Here is a 22168-nt window from a genome sequence, read left to right as displayed (position 1 = left end):
ATAGCTGTTATCTGCTTATCAGCAGATCAAAGCACACACACGCAGCGTCACCACACTCACTCAGCAGTCATGTATTGTCAAGCCAGATGAAGGATTTGGCTCGGCAGCTGAAGCTCACCTCCACTCAGAAGTTTCATGACTAACCAAAGTTCATCCTTCACGACAAAGGAGGTGTAGTAGGTGACAACATTAGGATGGTTGCACTGGCTCATTGCTTGGATTTCTTTCTATTGTGAGAGAGAAACAACACATCAAGTTACGCTAAGCTGGACAGACTTTTAGAGCCTTTCAATTACAACTCACATTTTCTTTGGGATAATATAGATAAGAAACCATAGTAACAGGAATCAGTAACTTGATGTAGATCTCCGTATATATGCGATCTTACAGCAAATGATTTATTACAGCCTCTTGGGTACATTAATGAACGTCGTTATTCAGACTTGCACAGAACAATAATCATATGGATCAGATGGAAAAGTAGTAAAACGGCAGTACAAAATCGCTCTTTGAACACACTGAGAAAAAAAGCCCATATTTATTGTACTCACCAATAGCTCATCCATGCTGGTCTGGCATTTTTCCAGGTTTATTCTCTTTATGGCGACGCGCTCCTGTCTGGGGGTGCAGAGGGCTGCCTGTACCACAGCTGTGGCTCCGCTGCCTGGAATCACAGCCACAACAGAGCAGTGACAAAGTGGACAGGAGCAAAGAGGGACCGCACGCACAGCTGGAAGACAACTCATACACTGAGCATCACTCTGCGGCGTTACGACAATATTTGTCTGGCCTTCTGCGCCTCGGTTTTCGTGTTCATGTTCCGGTATTCATTTTTCATGGGGCTGAAACATTAGACAACACAATGGCAGGAGCTGACTTTGACTACAGCATGTGTCTCCACAGCGTGATGGGTTGTTTACTTGGTTCATTGCAAATCAGGCCACGCTGGAGTAGTAGCGAAGTTGCTCACAAGAAGCTGTGACACACAGCATACTGCTCGCCAACTGTTGGCGGCAGATAAGAAGAAGAAGAAGGGAACACATGAGATCTGTTTACGAGCTGATTATGAGAACAGTGTTGGGGGGGTCCCCATGAACACATCACAGTCAGCAGGGCACAGCTGTGGTCCTCTTTCTTATCAGTGATGATAGCACTTGTCAGCTCATCTGCACAGTGCATGCACTTGCCAAAAATATTCAGGGCGCTTCCTTTTGCGCTTTGTTGGTACATTTAATCAATATTTCCGAAATGAAATGATTCATGACAGCACTGAAACTGAGCATTCAGTGATTTATGCTGGGACACGTAACTTTTCAAACTCCTGAAAAGTTAATTTTCAACATGAAAGTCCTGCAGTCCATATCCACAGTCGTCCAAGTAACTGTGTCAGAAAACACATCCACAGGGTGAATCATAGTCACAACATGCATGAAGCACATGAAAGCTACATACTGCCACTTGTTTTTAGTCTAAACAGGGCTTAACAAGGGAGTGAGTGCATGTAAATTCACCTCCTTTGACTAATGGCTACTGTGGAAGTAAGTGTTGGAACAATTATTATCAATTATACAAAACTAATGATCAACTATTACGGTAACGGGTTAATATTTTAATAAATAAGAAAAAAAAGATTTAAAAAACTGTGTTAGTTCCAGTTTCTCCAGTGTGAATATTTGCTACTTTTTACACGATTGTAAATTCACTTTCTTTGAGTTTTTTTACTGAAAATATGATGCACATATTCACTCTCTTCTGACAGTTACATATCAAAACCTTAAAGATTAATCATTAACAAAAGAACTGGTTAACCCTGCTCAGTCTGTGACTTTAAGTTTTATTAATGTCAAAATTTACAGTTCTACAAGGCCTACCACTGCTAATATAACTTTTATTATTATTGCTATAAACAGCATAATTAGCTGTACTATTTTTCCATTAAGTACATGTTGTATTTGCAATATGGTCCACTTGAGATGATGCAACGGGCTCTTTCGTTCTGTTTACATGCCATCACAGATAACACAGCTGAAATAACACATTGTGGGTTTGACACATCCACAGCATCTGTGATTCTAGTAATGGCTAATAAACTGGACACGTGCCATACGCTGGCATCGCCGGAGTAGGTCTCTACCACCCGAGCCGCTAAAAACGCACTTGGGCGATGTGACATGTTCAACCTCGTGCAGTCGTTTAGCTGATTCGGCTTCAATGGAGCCACAGACACAGCTGCTGAGCACCGGTACTCTAGTTAACATCCGCATTGCAAAGCATTGCGGGAGGCTGCTGCATATGAAAAAGCCGGTAGGCCCTCATCGTCATTCACAGCTGATAACCCGCGTGCCTTTCCCTGATAATATAAGTAGCCTTCATCACATCCTCGGGTACTAACCTATGACTTCCTGCAGCTCGTACGACTCCCTGGTAATTGGCCAGCTGGTTGTCAGCGCTGGTTGCGGGTGGTGGACAGGAGCCGGAGATTCGCCTTGATCCGCCATGATGATGATGATGGTGATTCTGCGCTAGTTTAGCAGCCTCTCTCTCTCTCTCAGACGGACGGGCGGACGGACAGACTCGGAGAGAGGGAGAGACGGTCAAATTTGACCTCACCTCCTCAGCACAAGTGTCAGCTGGCAGCTGAGGCAGAGCGACTACCGCCAGCGATGAGCACAACCCGGAAAATAACGGACCGCACGCGTGCGCGCACACGCGCACGCACACACACACACACACACACACACACACAAAGTCATACAAGCGCGCGCACATTGTACCATGCCCGTGACATGACAGTTTACTACACAGCGATGCGGTCCGCACAGGAAGACGAATATTAAAAATCTCTATTAATCATCTTCGGTTACAGAGATTCCGCTTAAATTCAGTGTTTTTTTAATATCAAAGGAAGTCTGTGTCCACACACAGACAAACAAAACTCTGCTCATTTATTATTTTCAGGTAAAAACGACTTGGCAGCTGCTTTGTGTGAGACAGTAACACGTATGTGTGACGATTTAAGATGTCACATGCCTTCCAAAAGTGCCACTGACGGTGCTGACACCGGCCAGTAGATGGCGCCAACACATCTGGATACTGTCTGGTAGCGCATGATGACTGGAGGAGCGAGCTCTCGCCATTGCTCCGTGCTGAAAGCACACCGCAGACCGGAACATACATAAACATGTGTTATTTGAGCCGAAACGATTAGCCGAAAAATCAATTTGTCAATAGCCATAAGATTGATAGGCAACAATTTTGATGATCGAAAATGCCCAACATTATCCAGTTCCTGCTTTTCTGATGTGAAAAGATCCTGCTTCCTTTATTTTACCTGACAATAATTTAATGTTCTTGAGTTCTGGACAAAAATTTGAAGACATCTCCAGCTGTGAGATTTTGTGGTTGGATTTTTTCACTCTTACAGATCAAACTATTAATTGAGACAATTGGGAAGATTGATATAAAACTAAAATAAAGCGAATGATTTGTTAGATTTTAACATATAATGGCTGTATACTATTATACCTCGGAATACTTAAATATGCCCTCTGACAGAAAGATAATAGGAAGTGTATCTATCATGACACTGAATAACACTTAATGATTTGTTTACAACGTTAAAAAAGTATTCACGTTTTGTACTGTGTTCATGGCGTATATGTGATACACTGAGTTGCCAATTTACACCAAGCAAAAACTAATGCAGTTTATTTATACAACAACCGTGCAATAAATTCTACTTTAATTAAGATTATAATGCAATAACATTATTATAACAAAATCTATTTTATTATCAAAATTAATGAACAAATAAGACGTGTATCCAAAGCTTTCTTCCACCTATTAAATTATTAGAAAACTCTATATTTACAAGGTCAGTCTTCCACCTACTGATAACTTCATGTAAGCTGTCAGTAGGGGGCGGGTTTCACCAATCATGGTGCAGTCTGAAGCCCATTGCTTATGTGTTGCCGTATTAATTGCGCTTTAATGTCACTATTTGACTAAAACTGATTCCCGATCAGTTTGAGTATGGCAGTAATAATACACTACAGGTGACGTGTCGCGCGGTAAGCATGTTATTGTGTGATTCCGACCTTAATATAACAGCTACAGATATGCAAAACAAAGGAAATAAACAAAACAAAAAGGCATTCAGTCCTCCACAGTCAGCTCATCGGGACACCTCCCCACGCTGTGAAGTTGAGTGTTACTCTAAAGGTGTGATACGAGACATGCTTTACCTTGATTACGTGCTATAGCCGGCATAACGTACCCGGACTGCACTGCATGACATTTCAACGCACCAATCACTCGCGGAGGAGCTGATTGAGTCTACTTCCCTACACAGGAATAGCTGAGGGGAAACGGACGGACGGCGATCTCATCATCAGCCGAGTCTGCACGGCCAGATCGCCTGCGAGAGACGTCCGAGATACAGCGGCCACCGATTTGCCTTTGGACCCGGTCACCGTGTCTGCTGCAGGGAGATGGCCGGTATTTTGGCGTGGTTTTGGAACGAGCGGTTCTGGCTCCCCCATAACGTAACCTGGGCTGACTTAAAAAACACAGATGAGGCAACGTTCCCGCAAGCTGAGGATCTGTATCTGGCGTGTCCTTTAGCATTCTGCATCTTTATGATACGGCTGGTTTTCGAAAGGTGGGTCCGAGCACACGCGATAATCCAGGTGGCTGCGATACGGTTTTGTTACGTCGATGAAATGTCCCGTTGAATGATGCAGCACACGCCGCTGTCCGCGTTTGTCAGTGTGTTACCTAAACAATGGCATCTTATCTGGTTAGCCCTCAAATCACCGGGGTTGATCATCCTTGTTTCTGCAGGCCTGCAGCATTACGCGCTGTCTGCATTTGATGCATCTGTCCGTGCACACACACACACACACACACACACACACACACACACACACACACACACACACACACACACACACACACAGTGCAGCCAAGTTGCCATACCTGCTCAAATTCAGTCACTGTCCTATTAGCTCAAACCTGAATTTCAGCATAGCACCGTGCTTAAAACAAGCTCCTTTTGCTAATCCGGGTGTTTTTTAACTCAAATGTCCAGTTATGATATAGTACAAGTTGCATCATCTTATCTGTGACTATTATTATACGATCATCAATATACGTTGAGGCGCAGATCACAGCAACGCTTGTTATGCACATGTGGGTCAGGAGTCTCTTCGGGGAATAGTGTGTGAGTAATTTCTCCATTAAACCCTTCAGTCATGTTTAGTATTTTTCCCTGAAAATGCAGCACGTTGAATAATAAAGTGAAAATCATCTGAAACCAAGATTGCAACAGTGCTAATGTGTGACCCGAAGGTGTAAAATCCATACTGCATATATCCTCAATGTATGAATTATATATTGTTTATTTAATTGTTAACTTGAGTGGCTCTTGCTTATCCCTCGTTACGGCTCCTGTTTTACTAAATGCAATCATAAATTTGTAGACCGCACATGATTTGTGAAGTGGTTTATTAAGCCAAATGTGTTGTGTAAGAGGGAAAATAACAATTATCTTCAAAATACTTTCCCAATTCGTCTTTTATTCTACACGGAGATTTCAACCATTCCGGCACCAATTTCATATTTTGACCATTTCTAGTCAAAACATTATCAGAGTCCTGGTAGAATAAAAGAAGTGGCAGCCAGCAGATGCACATGTTGGGTGCTGATAATAACTCTGACTCCTGGTGATCGAATGGCTCGTGTCCCAATCTCTGAATAGAAGTAATTCACTTTTGATTCACCTCAAAGATACTGTCTGTGCATTGCTCTAAAAGGGTGTCATGATGTTTTAATTGCAGGTTTATTGCAAGACCATGTGCCATGGGCCTGAAGATCCAAGCCAACGGGCCACAAAAAGCACAGCCCAACGCCATCCTGGAGAAGGTTTTCACTGCCATAACCAAGGTGGCGCATGCGTTCACTGCGTTGTTTCTAATGTTGTGTTTCATCTCATAACATTTGCGCCATGGTGAAGGGTACATCTAAATATGGAGTGTTTATCTTGTCTTGCCAGCACCCAGATGAGAAGAGGTTGGAGGGCCTGTCCAAGCAGCTGGACTGGGACGTGCGGACCATCCAGCGCTGGTTCAGGCAGCGTCGCAACCAGGAGAAGCCCAGCACTCTCGCCCGATTCTGTGAAAGCATGTAAGGGAAATCACTTTAAACACCACACCATGCAGTATCTTGAACGTAGCTGCAAGCCATTTTTATCTGCGTGTAATAACATCCAAGTTCATGAAAATGAACTTGCACAGACTTTTGTTACTTCCCTGTGGTTGACAGGTACTGTAATCCGTCACAGTGAGCATCGTTTCTGCTTTAGTGTCGTCATGGGTATGGTGACTTTATTGTGTGAAGATTCAGATAGACAGCATGGCATTACCACTCACCAATAACACACCTGTATCAGTAGCAAAAGGAGGAACAATGTTCACTGTTGATTGATAACTTTACCCAAACAAGTTTCATGTTTCTGCAAGTTCGTTTTTATATTGTATGAAATAAACACCTCCAGGAAAACACGGTTTACTGAAGTGAAGGGCGGCAGTGCTGTAAAGGTGAACTTTAGGACTATAACTGACTTCATTTAGTCTACGAAATGTCGAAAAATTATGATAAAATGTTCATTATACTTCCTTACAACCCTCGAGATTTCTTCAAATTGCTTGTTTTGTCCTTACATTTTAGAAACTGGAACGGTGAATGTTTGAAATATTTGCTTGAAAAATGACAGAAATAATTAATGAATCAGCAAACCAGTCGCCAATTAATTCTCTTCTTAAACTGGACTCATCAATTAATCTGCTAATCATTTCAGCTCTACATTCAGACAGAAGAAGAAATACCCAGACGGGCCTTTAACGGCCGTTATGATGGTACAGTTTTAGCTAACCGTTGCTGTATCTCACATGGCTCACAAAGACTGCAGTATGAATGCTGGAGCTGCTGAGGGATAATAGTCAAATGTGTCCCAGTGCGAAGCAACAAACCCACTCAGGCTGGAAGAGAGAACTGGCTAATCTGCAGTCGAGCATTTGCCATCAGGGAGATTGTAGTTACTTAGCGGTGTGATGTTAAAGGCCAACAAGCGAGTGTGGCTGTCAGAGCGGGGTCATGTCTGACACCAGCAGAGCCAATCTGGCAGTTTGATACACGGGGAGCCTCGCATCCTCTGATCCGCCTGAGGCTGCTGTTCACTCAGGAGAACACTGCTGGCTGATTAGACCACTGGACTCCTATTTCAACTTTTCTACTGAAGAAGAAAACCTGCTTTCTTATACACAAAAAAAAGCTGGATTTGTGATCCTCTGGAATATGTGTGAGCTTTTTAAACATGCTTAGCTGGCAGTCAGTCTGTTTAAGCTGCAACCGTACCAGAAGCTGTTATCTGCTCACAGCATAATTGACTGCAGATGACATTGAGCTTTGCAATAGTTTGGCCAGGTCGTCTGTCTCGGTTGCTTGCGGTGCAGTTCTCCAAACGGGGGCCGGCTTCAGTCCTTCCAGCAGAGATTGTGCTCTAATTAGGCCCTCACGTACAGCTGTTGCAGACTGATAGCGTTCTTTGTCTCGCAGTCGTCAGGATAGCTGATCTGTTGTCTATTCTTTTCATTATGCAAACAGAGAGTACGTGGCAGACACATTTGGTCTGGAAATAATGAAGACTCATGCATGGAGTTTGTTTACCAGCCATTGTTGCTGCCTCTCTTTTTCCAGGATAGAGCCAAAAAAGCCAAGTCCAAAAAGTCCAAGATTTTTTTCAACTGAAATCTCTCCAAAATTTCACCATAGTAGAATAAGTTATTTGTGTAAACATGAATTAGATTTAAAGCCTCAATGTAAGACTGAATGACAAATTAGGACGAGCAGTTTTTTCAGTGTAGTTTTCTCGTCCTCTCAGGAAGGAGCGGGCTTTGATATCCTTAATAGAATCTGTTGTCTGATCTGATGTTCCTCCATCCTTTCTCCTCTCCGCTAGCAGTGGGAACAGAGAAATTATCAAAAGCAAAATAATGCAATTCACAGCTTTTTTTTTTTTTTTTTTTTTTAAAGAAATGTAGACAGGTTATTTCTGTGGCAAGATTTCAAATGACTAAATATAGTTACTATTCTCATCTCTATCTTTGGCTTCAGTTCATATTTGATGTAATGCTAACATGGCTATCAATGGATTTTGACTAATATAGTTTTTAAGTTAAAAATTGTGCTTCCTATGTTACAACCATGAGTGATAGACCTTTTAAAAAAGTGCATTTTGGGGAACAAGCCTCTTCTCTTTCTTTCATTAGATCTGAAGTTTGATAACCACCTTCATAGCCGTATGCTAAATGTAAAGCTACCGCCATTAGCCAGTTAGCTTAGCTTCGCGAAACCTGGGCTGACTTAAAAAACACTCTTGGCATATTTCTTAGACAGGTGCAGTCACTTCCTGTGGTTTCATCACTGTGACTAGCTGAGGTACCAGGAAGTCACAGCATCCGGCCAAGAAATAGCCCAGCACGTAACCACAACTTATTGGTTTTGCACCTCATTTTTAGTATGGGTTAAACAAGCAAGATATAACATGTTAAATAGTGACTCTTAGAGGCTGGTAGATGTATTTTATTACTGAGTAGAGCTGTCTGGTTCCCCCTGTTCATCGTCTAAAGCTAAGCTAACTAGCTGCTGACAGTGGCTTCATATTTACTGTACAGACATGAGAGTGATTGATATTCTCATCTAACTCTCCAAAAGAAGGCAAATAAGTCTATTTCCCCAAATCTTAAACAATTTATTTAAGTTTTTCAGCTGTTTTTGAGATGGGTGGTCATTGTTTTGTATTGTGCCCCATCACATAGTTTGGACAAATTTATATCTAAAAATCTACACTTTCTCAATAATTAACACCCTATTACTGCAATCTCTTAATTTGTCTTTCCTTCTATTTACTTTCATCAGACACTAAGTCAAAGTCTGCCGTAGATTGTCAAAACACACAAAACAAACATTTTAACATTTACCCTCTACAGAAGCATGCTATTAATAACAGCTGAGATTACAAATATGCTCATTATTGCTCTCTGTGTAACCATTATGTAGGTGTATGATTTTCATAGTTTAAATCAGTACAGAAGCAGATTAGCAGACACCATGCCAACAACTAATAAGCATGTTTGTGCTCAGTAGATGCTCATAGGACAGCTGTTGGATGAGCTATTTACATGGGTTCTTGAGAGAGGACGGCCACACCCCTGTTTTCCCTTAAATGAGTTGCAGCCTCCTAGCACCACATTAAAATAACTGGCTATTAACAAGCTTTTTCATTTGGGCAATTTGAAATCACGCCTGGTAATCAAAACCAAATTTGACAAACACTCAAAGGTGGAAGGGACAGCTATTACTGCCTGAAGAGTAACAGGTGTTACCCCATGTTTTAACGGCAGAGAGGGAATATATCAAGGCTTTCGCACAAATGATCAAAAGCTTGAGCTTCATGACTAATTGTTATGTTGAACCATCCAAATGCAAACAGTTGCAGCCAGCTGGAGCTTAAACTACCCACCTGGAGAAGTGACAAACTGGAATTAAATGAGCAAGCATGGGCTGCTTTTTATTATTTTATTCCAAAGCTCGGCGCTACACTCAGAATAAAGCAGCCTCATTACAAGTTTTTGATCAAATCAAAGTTGCCCACCCACTATTTTTGCCTCCCTCAGGCAACGCTTTGTCTAAACAGGTACATTTGATTTAAGAGTGATCAATTAATCTGTCCCAGTTTAAAACCCACAGTCTCATTGGATCTCATGAGTGATTCATTAATGTCTCTGAGCAACTTATTGTGAAAGGATGGTGGTTCTCTATGTACCGTAACTCATTACTAAAGCCTACTTTTATTGTGTCATACAAACCACAGTTTGTAACTTGTTTACGGGGCAAGTCCATCATAGTGCATAAATGTAATTATTGCAATTGGTTAGCTTCTGCGAGATCGTGTGCAGCAAAAAAAAAGTGGCTCTGGGATAATGAAATGCATAATATTTTAGTTGTTCCACCAGCAATCATTGTCAACACTGCAAAAACATAACTCAGAATGACACATGACTTCAGGAGAAAAGAAACTATTCACGGGAAGCAGTTGTGAGTTATTGTGATTGTACATATATAGCAGCGATTCAACAGCACTTGAAAAAGACTCTTACAGGCTTGATGAACCATGCAGTTGCCATGCAACAGTCTTAACTATGTGCCAGATAGACTTGTCCAGTTAATTTGGTTTTACATTACTGTTGATCAAACATAAAAACATTTAACGACTGCTTCCACACGCCGTGTGTTAACCTGATAATAATTTTCCTCGTTTTATTAGAGAGTCTGAATATCTTGAACAAACATCGGCATTGAGGGACCAAGACTGCTGGATGTGCCAGCACGGAGAACCTGAGATGGATTTACCCTGCTCTCCATTTGAGTGTCGATGCCATGTTGTGTTTCGGGGCTGTGGCTGTCAAAATGTGTTTGATTTGAGGTCAGCTGGAACAACCACTCGGCGCAACCTTGAAAGTATGCAAACCTAGTCTCCTATGGCGGGCTGTACGGCTTCTGACACGCTCATGGGAGTCATCTGTGGATGTTTTCTTCCATGTCACAGAGGCTTGCATATTTTACTTCATGAGGCGATCACACTGTATCCTGGAATATAGGCTCCGCTTGGGGGAAAAAAACGGTTGCAAATTTGTGAAATGCTGCAGCACAATAACGCACAACAGGGGGTCTCTGATTCAAGCCCTGCAGATACATTCTTGTTCCCTGCAGAAACACAGACGATTTCATCTGATGCAACTCCCAGAGTTGTGTGGAAAGGGGGCTTGCTAGCTGGCCAGTCTAAAATCCTTCCTCCCAGTTGCTGACTGTTATGAGTTGGGTATATATGTACATCTCCCAGCTCAGCAAGGCTTTGATCACTGAAGTGTCAGCTGAAGCAGCTTCTTCTCAGCCTGTACGCTCAGGCCTCGTGATCGCTTCCTCTACCATTGTGCAGTTGCAGTTATTGTAAATTACATACAGGGTTATATAAAAGCACATAGCACAAATGGCTGAGACTAGACAGTGTGATCGTCTTGTCTTCCACCCCGAACCTCATCATTGTGAAATCAGCAATGTCCCATTTTCAGTGACTCACTTTAGAATGCATGTGGGGAAGTAAGAGGAGCTCACACCACTTCAAATTTTTGATTACAGGCATGGCAGTCTCATAGTGTGCCACAGTGTGCAGCACATAAGGACAAAGCAACGCGAGCAGTGGACAGGACGCGTATTAATTCACAAATGCCCTGCTAATGTTTAGATTTTTGGATGTATCTAAATTTGATGACTTCAGGATGTGGTGCAGCTGCATTATTCTCTGGAATTTTGCTTTACCAGATCAAAACACTTTGCTTCCCTCTTTCCCTCTTTTCCAAAGAATCCAAAATTATAGCGTAGACTTGAGAAACAGCGGTGAAAAGGACAAAGAAAAAAAAGGCAAAATGAAAAGAACTGCAAACACTCTGCATAGTTAAGGGCTACTGTTCTCCACACTTTGCCCACTGAAAACCATTATTGTTTTCCCCAGAGTAGTTAAAAAACTAAAAGTTACGATTGCAAAATCAATGAAAGTTCCCTTTACACACATAAAGTAGTCAAATGTCCAGGATGAATTCATTTGGGGCTTTTTATTCATTACAGAATGTTTTTCTTTATCTTTTTTTCTTTCAGGTGGAGATTTACATTCTATCTGTACATATTTACCTACGGAGTGCGTTTCCTCAAAAAGGTGAGTTTTGCTTAAAGTCAAATGAGCACCAGCCTTCTGTTATGACTGCTAAAGTTAGAGTGAGTCACTGAGGTTTGACGCCACTCTCCACAACACGTATGGAGGCACATGGGTTGCATGAAAATCTTGTGGTTTCCTAATAGTTTGGTGCCAAGTCATGAGACTGGCAAGTGAAATGGATGTTCTCTTGTAAGGGGCTAATTTTATTAAGCGTATTTGTAATAAAGCATTGTACAAGAAGTGTTCATCAGTAATGGATCTTACTGGGATCTTTCAAAGAAAGGGAGAGCAGCTGATAAATAAATAAGACTGCCACTGCTAAATAATGCAATCGATGAAATATGCAATCTATTTTTCACAAACTATGTGATACTCAGTGATGATTTGTCTTTCTTTGGATTGTGAACATCAACAGCTGGAAGTCCATGTTTGTATGTGCTATTATTGGCTGTCATGCTATCCCATGTAGGACATGCCATTTCAGTGATTATTTGAAGAATGATATCAGCTGAGATGGTTATAGTTGCCTGTTGGCAGAACATACATTTGAAATTAAAAGTGTTGCTTTGTGACATGTGCTGCATTTGACATATTATCTGTGCATTTCATATCTACAGAAATAACCAACCATCAAGGCAAGATACAATGACAGTGCCAGCATTTAACGTTACTTCTTTGTACCAGCTGTGATAGCAAGAACATGAGCTCAGGCTGCTAATGTTAGCTGCCATATGCTAACCTGTCCACCAAACACAAGGCCAACTCAACATTTTTTCATGTGGAACATTTTCCTTTCTAAGCATTTTTTATCATTCAAAAGTTGCCAATTTTCACACGGTTTGTGAAAATCAGTAACATCACTGTGCTTTGTCTTGTGTGTAGTTCAGGGGATGTAGGAGATAAGAGCATTTCAGTCCTCCCAGTAAAAAAAAAAAAAAAACCTCTCCCTGTTTAGAAAGTTTGAAATCCCAGCAGCTACAGTATGAGAGTTAAGACATTATGGCCATTTTGTCCAAGGCGCCAGTTTAATTCTACTGAAATAGTAATATTTCAAAAGTCCGTACTGAAGAAAAGTTATTTATGTATTATCAAAGTTAAAGCACTCATTAAGTAAATAAATACGTCATATCAGTGTTTTTCAATTATATGTGATATTGTTGATTAGTATTCCTGGTGCATTAATGCATATGTTGCATTATACTGCTTTAAAATGTTGAAGGTTGAGCTGCGTGCAACTACTTTATCTACTGTTGGGTAGTTAAATCTACAGCGATGCTCCAGATTCCATTAGATTATCATATGTACGAGGCTTCCCTCTGAGATGTAGTGGGGTAGAAGTATAAAGTTGCATAAAATGAAAATAGTCAAGTAAAGTACAGAACTTCAGATCTGTAAATGCACATAATCAACAGAGCAATACTTGAGGAAGCAGAGTGGGAGAAATGTCTGAAAGACACGAGTTGCATGACAAAGCACTTTGTGAAAATAGTTTGTTCCCTGCAACCCCCGCCGCAGGCCGGACTCTCTCTGGGATTTATTAATAGAGCAGGTCTGGAGAGGAGTGCAGGAGACATAAACTCAGTCCCAGTGATGGGTCACTGTTTGCTTATAACACATTCTTATGTATCACAGTTACCATTTCTCTTGTCGTCCTGATGTCATTATGTCAGTACTTGGTTTCTGGGTGATCCAGCTTCCTTTTTTGCCAAAGAATGTACTGTAACAAAACCTCTAATGACGTGTGTTCGGTGTTTTAGAAACCACTCCAATTCCTTTCAGAGTTCGTCAAAGGAATGATTCATTTTTCAGTGGTCAGATTGACATTCGTGTGTTAGATCTTAAATGACAAGAAGATGTTGAATTGAACTCCAACTGTAACATTAATGCTGACTTCAATTGAGCCTGCTCTTTCTAGGTTTTAAAGAAAGGCTTTAAGGCTTTCTTTGGTTTGTTGGTTAAATGACAATAGACTTTGTCACGGACAGAACGGCAAAGTCTTGGACTCATTTCCTTTGTCGTCCCTGGAGTTTTCACAGTAAACTGTATTACAGCATTGTCTTAACCTCAGCCGCTCAGTCACGGTCTTATGATATTGATTGATAATGCGTTTCAAAATTTAATGTGCTTTTATTTGTTTCATACAGGGTAAAAAGTATTGATTTTGTAGTTGCTCTTTTCATTTTCTGCAGACTCCTTGGCTGTGGAACACGAAAGAGTGCTGGTACAACTACCCATACCAGGTACAGGTCTTTTAATGCAGCATGTTCACTCAGCTTCAGTAAGCATGACTCAGCAAGATGACTTGAATTACTCAAATATTCATTTTAACCGTGTTGCTTTTTGTGTTTATGCAGCCACTGACTGTGGACATCCATTATTACTATATACTGGAGCTGTCTTTCTACCTGTCCCTACTCTTTTCCCAATTCACAGACATCAGGAGGAAGGTAAGAATGACTGCAGGCCACACCGAGACAAACTGTACATCACGCATCTCCAATAACATGAAGCATTGAATGTTTGTTTAAAGATCAACTGCACAGCAAAAAGGGACACTCTACGTCACTTTTTTGTGTCGAAACCAGAGAATTCAGTTCCGTTCATGCCACTGGAAGCAGTGCTGTCACAGAAAAGACATCATTATCTCTGCCTGACTGTCCATCTCTCTTCTTACTGTCGCCATGGCTCTATAATGTGAAGTCTATTTGCTTGTGAACATTTGCTTTCTGCCTCAGTGTTTTCTCACTGATGTGTGAAATAAGAAAACACTGCGAGGGTAAAAAGGATTAACACTTTTTAGAAAACTCAGAAATTGGATTCCCCGCCAAAGTTCACGAAAACTTTTCTCAAGCTCTCCTCCGACTACGGGTGGAGGCTTTCGATGAACACGCTCAGGAAGTGACTGTATTTTTAAAATCTGTACAGGATGGTGTCATGCGATATTCAGATATTGTACAGAAGGGATGTGATTTATCTTCACATGATGATGTTATGACGTATTTCAAGTTAATCCTCGTTTTTATGTTAATAATTACATCAGACTCAGATTAACCAATTAAATTTAACCAGAACTCCGGTCTATGCATGAGGCGCATTGTGCTATAAATAAAGCTGAAAAGGTCCAACTGGGTCAGTGTTTGTAAGGACTGAGATTCAGCCTCAGTTTGTACAAATGGGCAATGACCAACTTCAACGCACTTTCATCATCTTCTTCTTTTTTTGTTGTTACGAAAACTGTTCCACTTTTGGTTCATGAAGTTTCGATTTGCATGCCTTCCAGCCATGGTCTTTCTCCCGTCTCCAGTCCATCCCCAGCTCTTCCCCCTCCACAACACACTTCACTCACCGCACTCACAGCAGCCGCCATGATGCCACGCTGTGTATGCCTTCACTCTGTCATCTCTTTGTTGACTGTTGGCATGTTGTCTGTTTTTGTTTCTCCTTTCAGTTTTTTCATGCACAGCACTACACTGAGGAGGTCCTCTGCATCCCCTGCCAATTCCAGTATGTTCTCCCCGCACACTCTTGCCTTGCTTTCATTCTGTATCTTGCATCATTACTCTTCCTTCGCATACTCCTTCTCATTCTGTTGCCGTTTTGGACTGGCTCTGGTTGCTTTGAACTGAGACATTTCAGTAGCTTAAGATTTTCTAGAGGAATGCTTCCCCATGCCCCCTGTCTGCATCGTTAGTCACCTGGAGCTCCAATCAAGTCCCAAACCTAATGGCTCACACATAGGTGATCCTCCTTTCTGCTTGATTTTGATTTCCAGTGGAGAAACAGAGATTTTTTGCTCACTGTCAATCAGTGGTGGAAAGTAACATTTACTCAAGTACTGCACTTGAACATTTCCATTTCATGCACTTTACATTTCTATTCCTCGATCTGTACTTACCAGTTACTTCAGAAATTAAGATGTTACATGTAAAGCATATCACGAGCTTGCAAAATATGATGCATTGTGAGAAATCGAACTAGCCAAGAGAATATAGAATCACTCCAAAGTACACCCACCTCAACCAACAACAGTAAAATACTGCTTTTTTGATTTATGCATCAGTGCAATTTTTCAGCATTAAGTAAGTTTACTTTTGATACTTTAAGTAACTTTTACTTATTATTATTTTAACTTTCCCCAGTGTTCATGAATGCTCGGACACTGAGGGCGTTCCTTGCTGTGATTGTTGTGTGAGTGTCGTGTGAATGATCACTGTGTTGTCAGAACTTGTTATATCTTTTCTATAGCTGCGCCTGTCACAGTGGCACACGGCGAACATGGCTCACCAAAACACAGATCTGATTTCGAAAGCCGCTGATCCACACAACGATCACGTGTGCAGCCACTAACTCGGGTAAAGCACACTTCAAGGTCGTGGACGCACAAACACAACATGCTTCTTGCAGCAGTTTTGAAAATAGGCGCTATTGTGTTGCACAGTAGTTCCACATACTCGGTTTATGTAAGTCAGCAGTCGAGGTTTTGTCATTTTTACAATAGAGGATTCTCACAAATTGCTGTGCATTACTGCAGATACACAAAGCGTGTATGCGCACACAGCAGTCATGTCACTTTCACTTTGTCACATGTCTGTGCTGCACTAGATGCTGTGGGTATGTGCCGCATGCAGTGACTCAAACAGCCGCGGGGCACTTTTGAGACTACTTTCTTTAGTTGTGTGATATTTCCTTGGCAACTGTCTCCCCAGGATTTCCTGATCATGTTCCTGCACCATGTGGCAACAATCTCCCTCATCACCTTTTCCTACGTGAACAACATGGCACGGGTGGGAACTCTGGTCATGTGTCTCCACGATGCAGCCGACGTGCTGATAGAGGTGAGGATGTGTGAGAGAATGAAATGCTGTGAATGGACAGATGGGCCAATGGAGGCAAAGCTGATGGGGCTGTGTGGGTGGAGTGTTGGGAGTTTACATGCTCAGCTAGCCATCTTTATCTAAATTTAAGCACAGCCTTTACATTATGAACATCATGTCCTTGTGTTGGATTATGATTTAGTTTTGTAATACCCTCGGTGATGCTTTAATTCGTACATTTTCAGAGCAGCTGTTTACATGATCTGATTGATGACTGGTTTTCTTCTCTCTACCAAGGCTGCCAAGATGGCCAACTATGCCAAATGTCAGATACTGTGCAACCTCCTGTTTGCAATGTTTGCAATCCTCTTCATAAGCTCCAGGCTGGGAGTTTACCCTGTCTGGTGAGTGTCATTCTCCTACATGTGTACCACAGCTAATATCCTGGAGCAGTGTTAGCATGTCATTTGCATACAGTACAGTGCACACAGACAGCCAGACACTTTGAAAGCCTGTGCAGCAGATGCCTGGCAGACTATGCCTGAAAATGCATGTCAGAGCCATCGAGATCTCAGCGCTTTTTTTTTTACTATTTCTCCACAACGGTTTGCAGTTCAGGCACATCTCTCTGAATTTTGTTGCTAAGTAATAGTTACTATGGATACAGCAGCTTTGACCTCTCAAAGAAAGCCAAACAAAAAAATCAGCAAATGAAAAGCAGATGATTGTGGTTACTGCTTTATCATTGAAAACAGAGTTTAGAGTCTTAGCCGATTATTAAAACATCAGAGGCTTCTCTACTCAGACGGATTTTGGAAAAAAAAAAAATTTCGAGGTATTGCTGTTTTGGTGTTACATTTGATTTTTTTTTTATTCATTTCAAGCTCTAGCCAATCCATCCAAATTGCCAAACCAGAGAACAGAGAGATGTTCAGATGTTTTAATTAATTTCTTGTGGCTTTGTTTTACCCAGACATTTAATTCATCCGAGCCTAATTACAGTAGATGGCAAACGGCAATTAGAAAAAGCCTTCCTGATGATGTGCGCAGAGTTAGCACAAATCAGCTTTAGTCCTTGAAAGTGTGCACAGCAATCATCTCGCAGTCATCAGCAACGGCGTTATCACATTTTTCACAGCATCAATTTGTTTAAGAGGCAGACAGCTGCCTTTCTGTGAGATACCGCTGATTCTTGATCAGCATAAAAACATTGTTTCAAAAATCTAAACTCAGGTTGGTGTCTTCTGTGTGCGCAGCATTTTAAGAGCACACGCCACACTTCTCTGCCTTTGTTTCCACACTGTAAAATGATGATCCACTTTTTTGTCAGCCCCCACCACACCAGTAGTAAAGTTGTCATTACTGTAAAACTGTTGCCATGGCATCAGTATCTGGAGGATGATTCACAGACGGCATTTGCAAGAATTTGCTAAGGGATAAATTTAACACAGATCCTTGAAGTTTTGATTGCATGTCATGTGAAGCCAGGCAATATGTCACTTCTGATTACTCTACGCCGGCGACAGCTGTGGCTGGAGGCATGATGCTCCCAGGTGGTCCACACATACGTCCCATTCTCGTGAACCTGACGTCTCAGCAACGATGGGGTTTCTTCAAATTTTCTATCAACGTCCTCTTGGACTGAAGGATGAACTGAGTAGACTTCGGTGGTCAGAGGTCACTGTAACCTCACAAAACACATTTTTGGCTATTACTCAAGAATTCATTGGCTAGTTTTATGTCCAAGAGGTCAAAGGTCAACTTCACAGTCATATCATAATGTTCTACAAAAACACATCTCTGTCCATTATTCAACACCGTAACTCAGGAGCAGAAGCAGAGATTGTGACTGTATTTCAAATTTAGTAAAAAGTCAAAGGCTCTTAAACTTAGTTATGAGTGACTTATTTTATCTTTCTTTATATTTCCATTTGAGCCATCATTTCCCTGTTACAATCTTTTCATTTTATCCCGAATTATGAAGCACTCTGTGAAGTCTGTTTCAATATGAGCTCTATAAATTAATGATTGATCATCCTCCTGACGTTTAATAATGATGATTGAGATATCACTGCGCTGATGAATTGCAAATACATGAGATGAATTAGCGGTATGGGCACTATAAATAGACACAGCTGTGCGTAATGGTCACGCTGCGCTGCTGCTTTGCCGTTCTTCTCATCAATAGGTTTAATGAGTGGTGGAGTGGCACAAGTATCAATATGCAAACGGATGTTTAAGAGCGTTTCTGCGTCCGTTGGAAATGTGGGAGTGGAAATGAGGCTCATTGGTGTGATTGAGGTTTAGAAAACAGGACCAGCTGTGCACACAGCTTTATAAATCTGATGAAAAGAATGTATGTGCATATTTCTGTCTTTGTGTATACACAGTTTTAGACAGAAATCTACACAGAATTTTATGCATCTGGCGACTGGCGCCCCATGAAAGACAGAGAGCTGGAGCGGAGCCCGTCTTTTCACTGGCTTCTGTTTGGCTTTGTCTACCTGCTCACATAAACAGTAATACCTCCATTGAGAGAGGGAGTGCTTTCAAACCTTCTTCCTAATGAAACATGTTAATGTTAATCATCTCCCTCTCTTTCTCTTGCTATGGAAGGATTTTAAATACCACCCTGTTCGAGAGTTGGGAGATTGTAGGGCCCTACCCGTCCTGGTGGGTCTTCAACCTGCTTCTGATCCTGCTGCAGCTTCTTCACTCCTTCTGGTCCTACCTCATAGTGAAGACAGCGTGCCGAGCCATCTCTAAAGGAAAGGTGAGTCACTACGCCCAGCTCCTCTTTCAAGTCCCTCTGCATAATCCTTCCATTTATACACATTATTGCATAATAGGGTGTTTTGCTGCTAGTACATATATTAACACTGCGTAGTACACACTGTGTAGCCACTTTTGACCTTCTCTTTCTATTCTCCATGCTAACCTGCAACCTTCAAGGTGGGGAAATGGAATCCATTACATGTGAGTAGCCTCAGAGGCGAACGTCTCAGACAAAATGGTGAACTGTATGCTTGTTTAATTTCACATAATTTGGCTTCGTCATGTTCCTGATATTGAATCAGCCCAAATCAATGCATTTTTAGCTATGCTAGCGGCGTTGCTGGCAAAGTTGGTCCACTCTTTTGGCCCAGACCGAAACATCTCAAAAACTACTGGATGTATTACCATGAAACTGTGTACAGACATTCAGGGTTTCCAGCCAATTAAACCAAATCATTTTGATGATTCAGGAAGTTTTCTCCAGTGCCACCACCAGCTTGACATTTGCAGCTTCGAGTGAAATGTCTTAACAGCTACTCGATCGAACAAACTTTCAGCTCTTCAAATCAGGTCAAATTTGTGCAACACTTTGGCTTATTACCATTGACTGTATATAAAAATGGATGACATGCCAGTTTCCCAACACTGAAGCCAAAATGTATCGATCGCCTCCTGGTGGCTGGCTTCAAAATAGGTGGGACAAACAAAAAAAAGCAAAAACATTTGAAGTAGTTTTATCACACTGGTGTAGTTTTATCACACTGGTGTAAAATGGGCGTGTGACTCAACGATTGGCAGCTGCGCCCTTCTCGTGATTGCGTCAAACAGGTGCATAGGACTTGATACTGCAGCTCCAGCTTCCCTCGATCAATGCTACGCAGACTATGACTCCAGATGAGGTCACTAGAGCAAGATGGCAGCACCTGTATCCATAATATTGTGGCTTCATTTTTGTACAGTTGGAGGCAGTGAAGATGTATCATCCATCTTTATATATAGTCTGTTTATAACCAAATTCCTGCAAAACTAATGGCATTCCCATCACCTCAGCTGTACTGTGTTAAGATAGCACAGCTGTCTGGTTTATATCTTCATCCCATCATCTGTTGCAGCTTTTTATTGGTATTCCTGTAATTGTTCTGTCAGTTTATTTGTAAATCTTGAAGATTCTCTTATTATTTGGATAATCTGCACTTGGCATGTTAATTATATGTTGTCCAGTCCAAATAAAAACAGATAATTAATCATCAAAAAATGAAACAATTCCTGAAATTGATTTTTTTTTTCCTCAGACAAAACATGCTAAACATTCACTGGTTCCAGCTTCTAAAATATGAGGATTTGCAGCTGTTCCCTGTTGTATATGAATTAAATATCTCTGGGTTTTAGACTGTCAGGAGGACAAAACAAGGTCAGGCTCTGGGAAACGGCAATACAACTTTAACTTTTTTTGACACAGACTAAATAATACAGAGATCAATATAAAATATTGTAGAGAGATGAATCAATAATAAAAAAAATCATCAGCTGCAGCCTAAATAATGTTATGTTCAGAGTTTTCCATATTTCAAGTTTGCAAATAGATTTTATGCCTTTTACTGCGTGTTTCCTGACACTGATTAGCAGAACACCTCCCAGTTTGACACGCTACAGCCTGTTGGTGGCACGGCCACGCATGGCTGCCACAGATAATGACACAGATAAGAATTTTAATGAGAAAATTTTAATCTCCAACCCTCCCTCTCATTTATGCAGGTGTCTAAAGACGACCGCAGTGACATTGAGTCCAGCTCTGATGAGGACGACAGCCCCCCACCCAATCAGAAGCACCACAGCAGCGCCACCAACGGGACCAACAAAAATCACGGGACCAACGGCTACCTGACAGGAGTCCCATATCCCGACGAACACTGACTGAGCTGACTATCACAACACTGGAGCCATGCTACAGACACTATCCATCAATCCTTGTGTGTGTGTGTGTGTGCGTGCGTGTGTGTGTGTGTGTGTATGTGTGTGTGTGGTGGAGACATTAACAACATTGCCTGTCTGGTACTGGAAGTTCTTTATAGATTTATGTGAATGCAGTTTCGTCATCAGTTTCAGTCTTTACTAATTTCTTCGCGCAATTTCTTCTCTACATCTATATATTTGCATCAAACTGCACTCAGTGAAATATCAAAGCACTCTTATTGGTACAACCCACTCTCTGTTTAGCCAATGAATGAAAGCATTCCACGTTATGGTGTAAGCATGCTACTTTAACATACAGTAGTCTGGCATACTGGGGGTATGATTTTTCTTCTGTTTGTGTCTTTCTATGTTATTTATTTTTCATAAATATGTTTGCAGATGGTAGTTGGACGTCTGATCTCCTTTGCTGTCAGTGTTAAAGATGAAATAATCTTGAGCAACAACAACAGCTGTTTTTTCACACCACACATCATGATAACGAGTATGCGCAAAATGCCTGGGTTTACTTTTAATGCTACTCCCCCAAAGATATGCCAAAATGTGCGAAGTTTACTCACATTTTGAAATACATTCTCCACTCAAACTGTATATGAGATGTCAATAACAGTATTATGTGTGTGCATCAGATATGGCTAGATGCTGTATTCCCTGTTCAAGCATTTTGTTAAGTATTCTGGTACATTTCTGGTAAGCATTTCATTAAAGGCCACTTGTCCTCTTATGAGGCAAACATGAGCTGTTTGAATTATTCAATAAACAAAAACATGAAGATTGC

The 22168-nt window shown here is 41.3% G+C and overlaps 2 protein-coding genes across 2 annotated transcripts in view; one reads left to right on the top strand and one right to left on the bottom strand.

Annotated features, from left to right (window-relative positions):
- Positions 1-4301, bottom strand: part of stk39 (serine threonine kinase 39) — a 25890-nt gene extending 21589 nt beyond the window's left edge. The window contains exons 1-3 of the mRNA XM_070975340.1: positions 2393-4301; positions 552-664; positions 119-227 (exon numbers count right to left, since the gene is read on the bottom strand). Coding sequence (XP_070831441.1) covers positions 119-227; positions 552-664; positions 2393-2498 — 328 coding nt within the window. The 5' untranslated portion in view covers positions 2499-4301. The remainder of the gene's footprint in view (positions 1-118; positions 228-551; positions 665-2392) is intronic.
- On the top strand, positions 4202-22168 carry cers6 (ceramide synthase 6). The gene is made up of 11 exons (XM_070975341.1): positions 4202-4660; positions 5838-5943; positions 6053-6183; positions 11773-11830; positions 14020-14070; positions 14185-14277; positions 16537-16665; positions 16942-17048; positions 19261-19417; positions 19597-19620; positions 21175-22168. Exons 1-11 carry the CDS (start codon positions 4491-4493, stop codon positions 21331-21333), a joined length of 1185 nt encoding a protein of 394 aa, XP_070831442.1. The 5' UTR covers positions 4202-4490; the 3' UTR covers positions 21334-22168.

This window comes from Chaetodon trifascialis, chromosome 12 (assembly GCF_039877785.1).
Source record: "Chaetodon trifascialis isolate fChaTrf1 chromosome 12, fChaTrf1.hap1, whole genome shotgun sequence".
Taxonomy (NCBI): domain Eukaryota; kingdom Metazoa; phylum Chordata; class Actinopteri; order Chaetodontiformes; family Chaetodontidae; genus Chaetodon; species Chaetodon trifascialis.
Note: the sequence above shows the minus strand (reverse complement) of the source record. Positions and strands in the feature narration are given on the sequence as shown.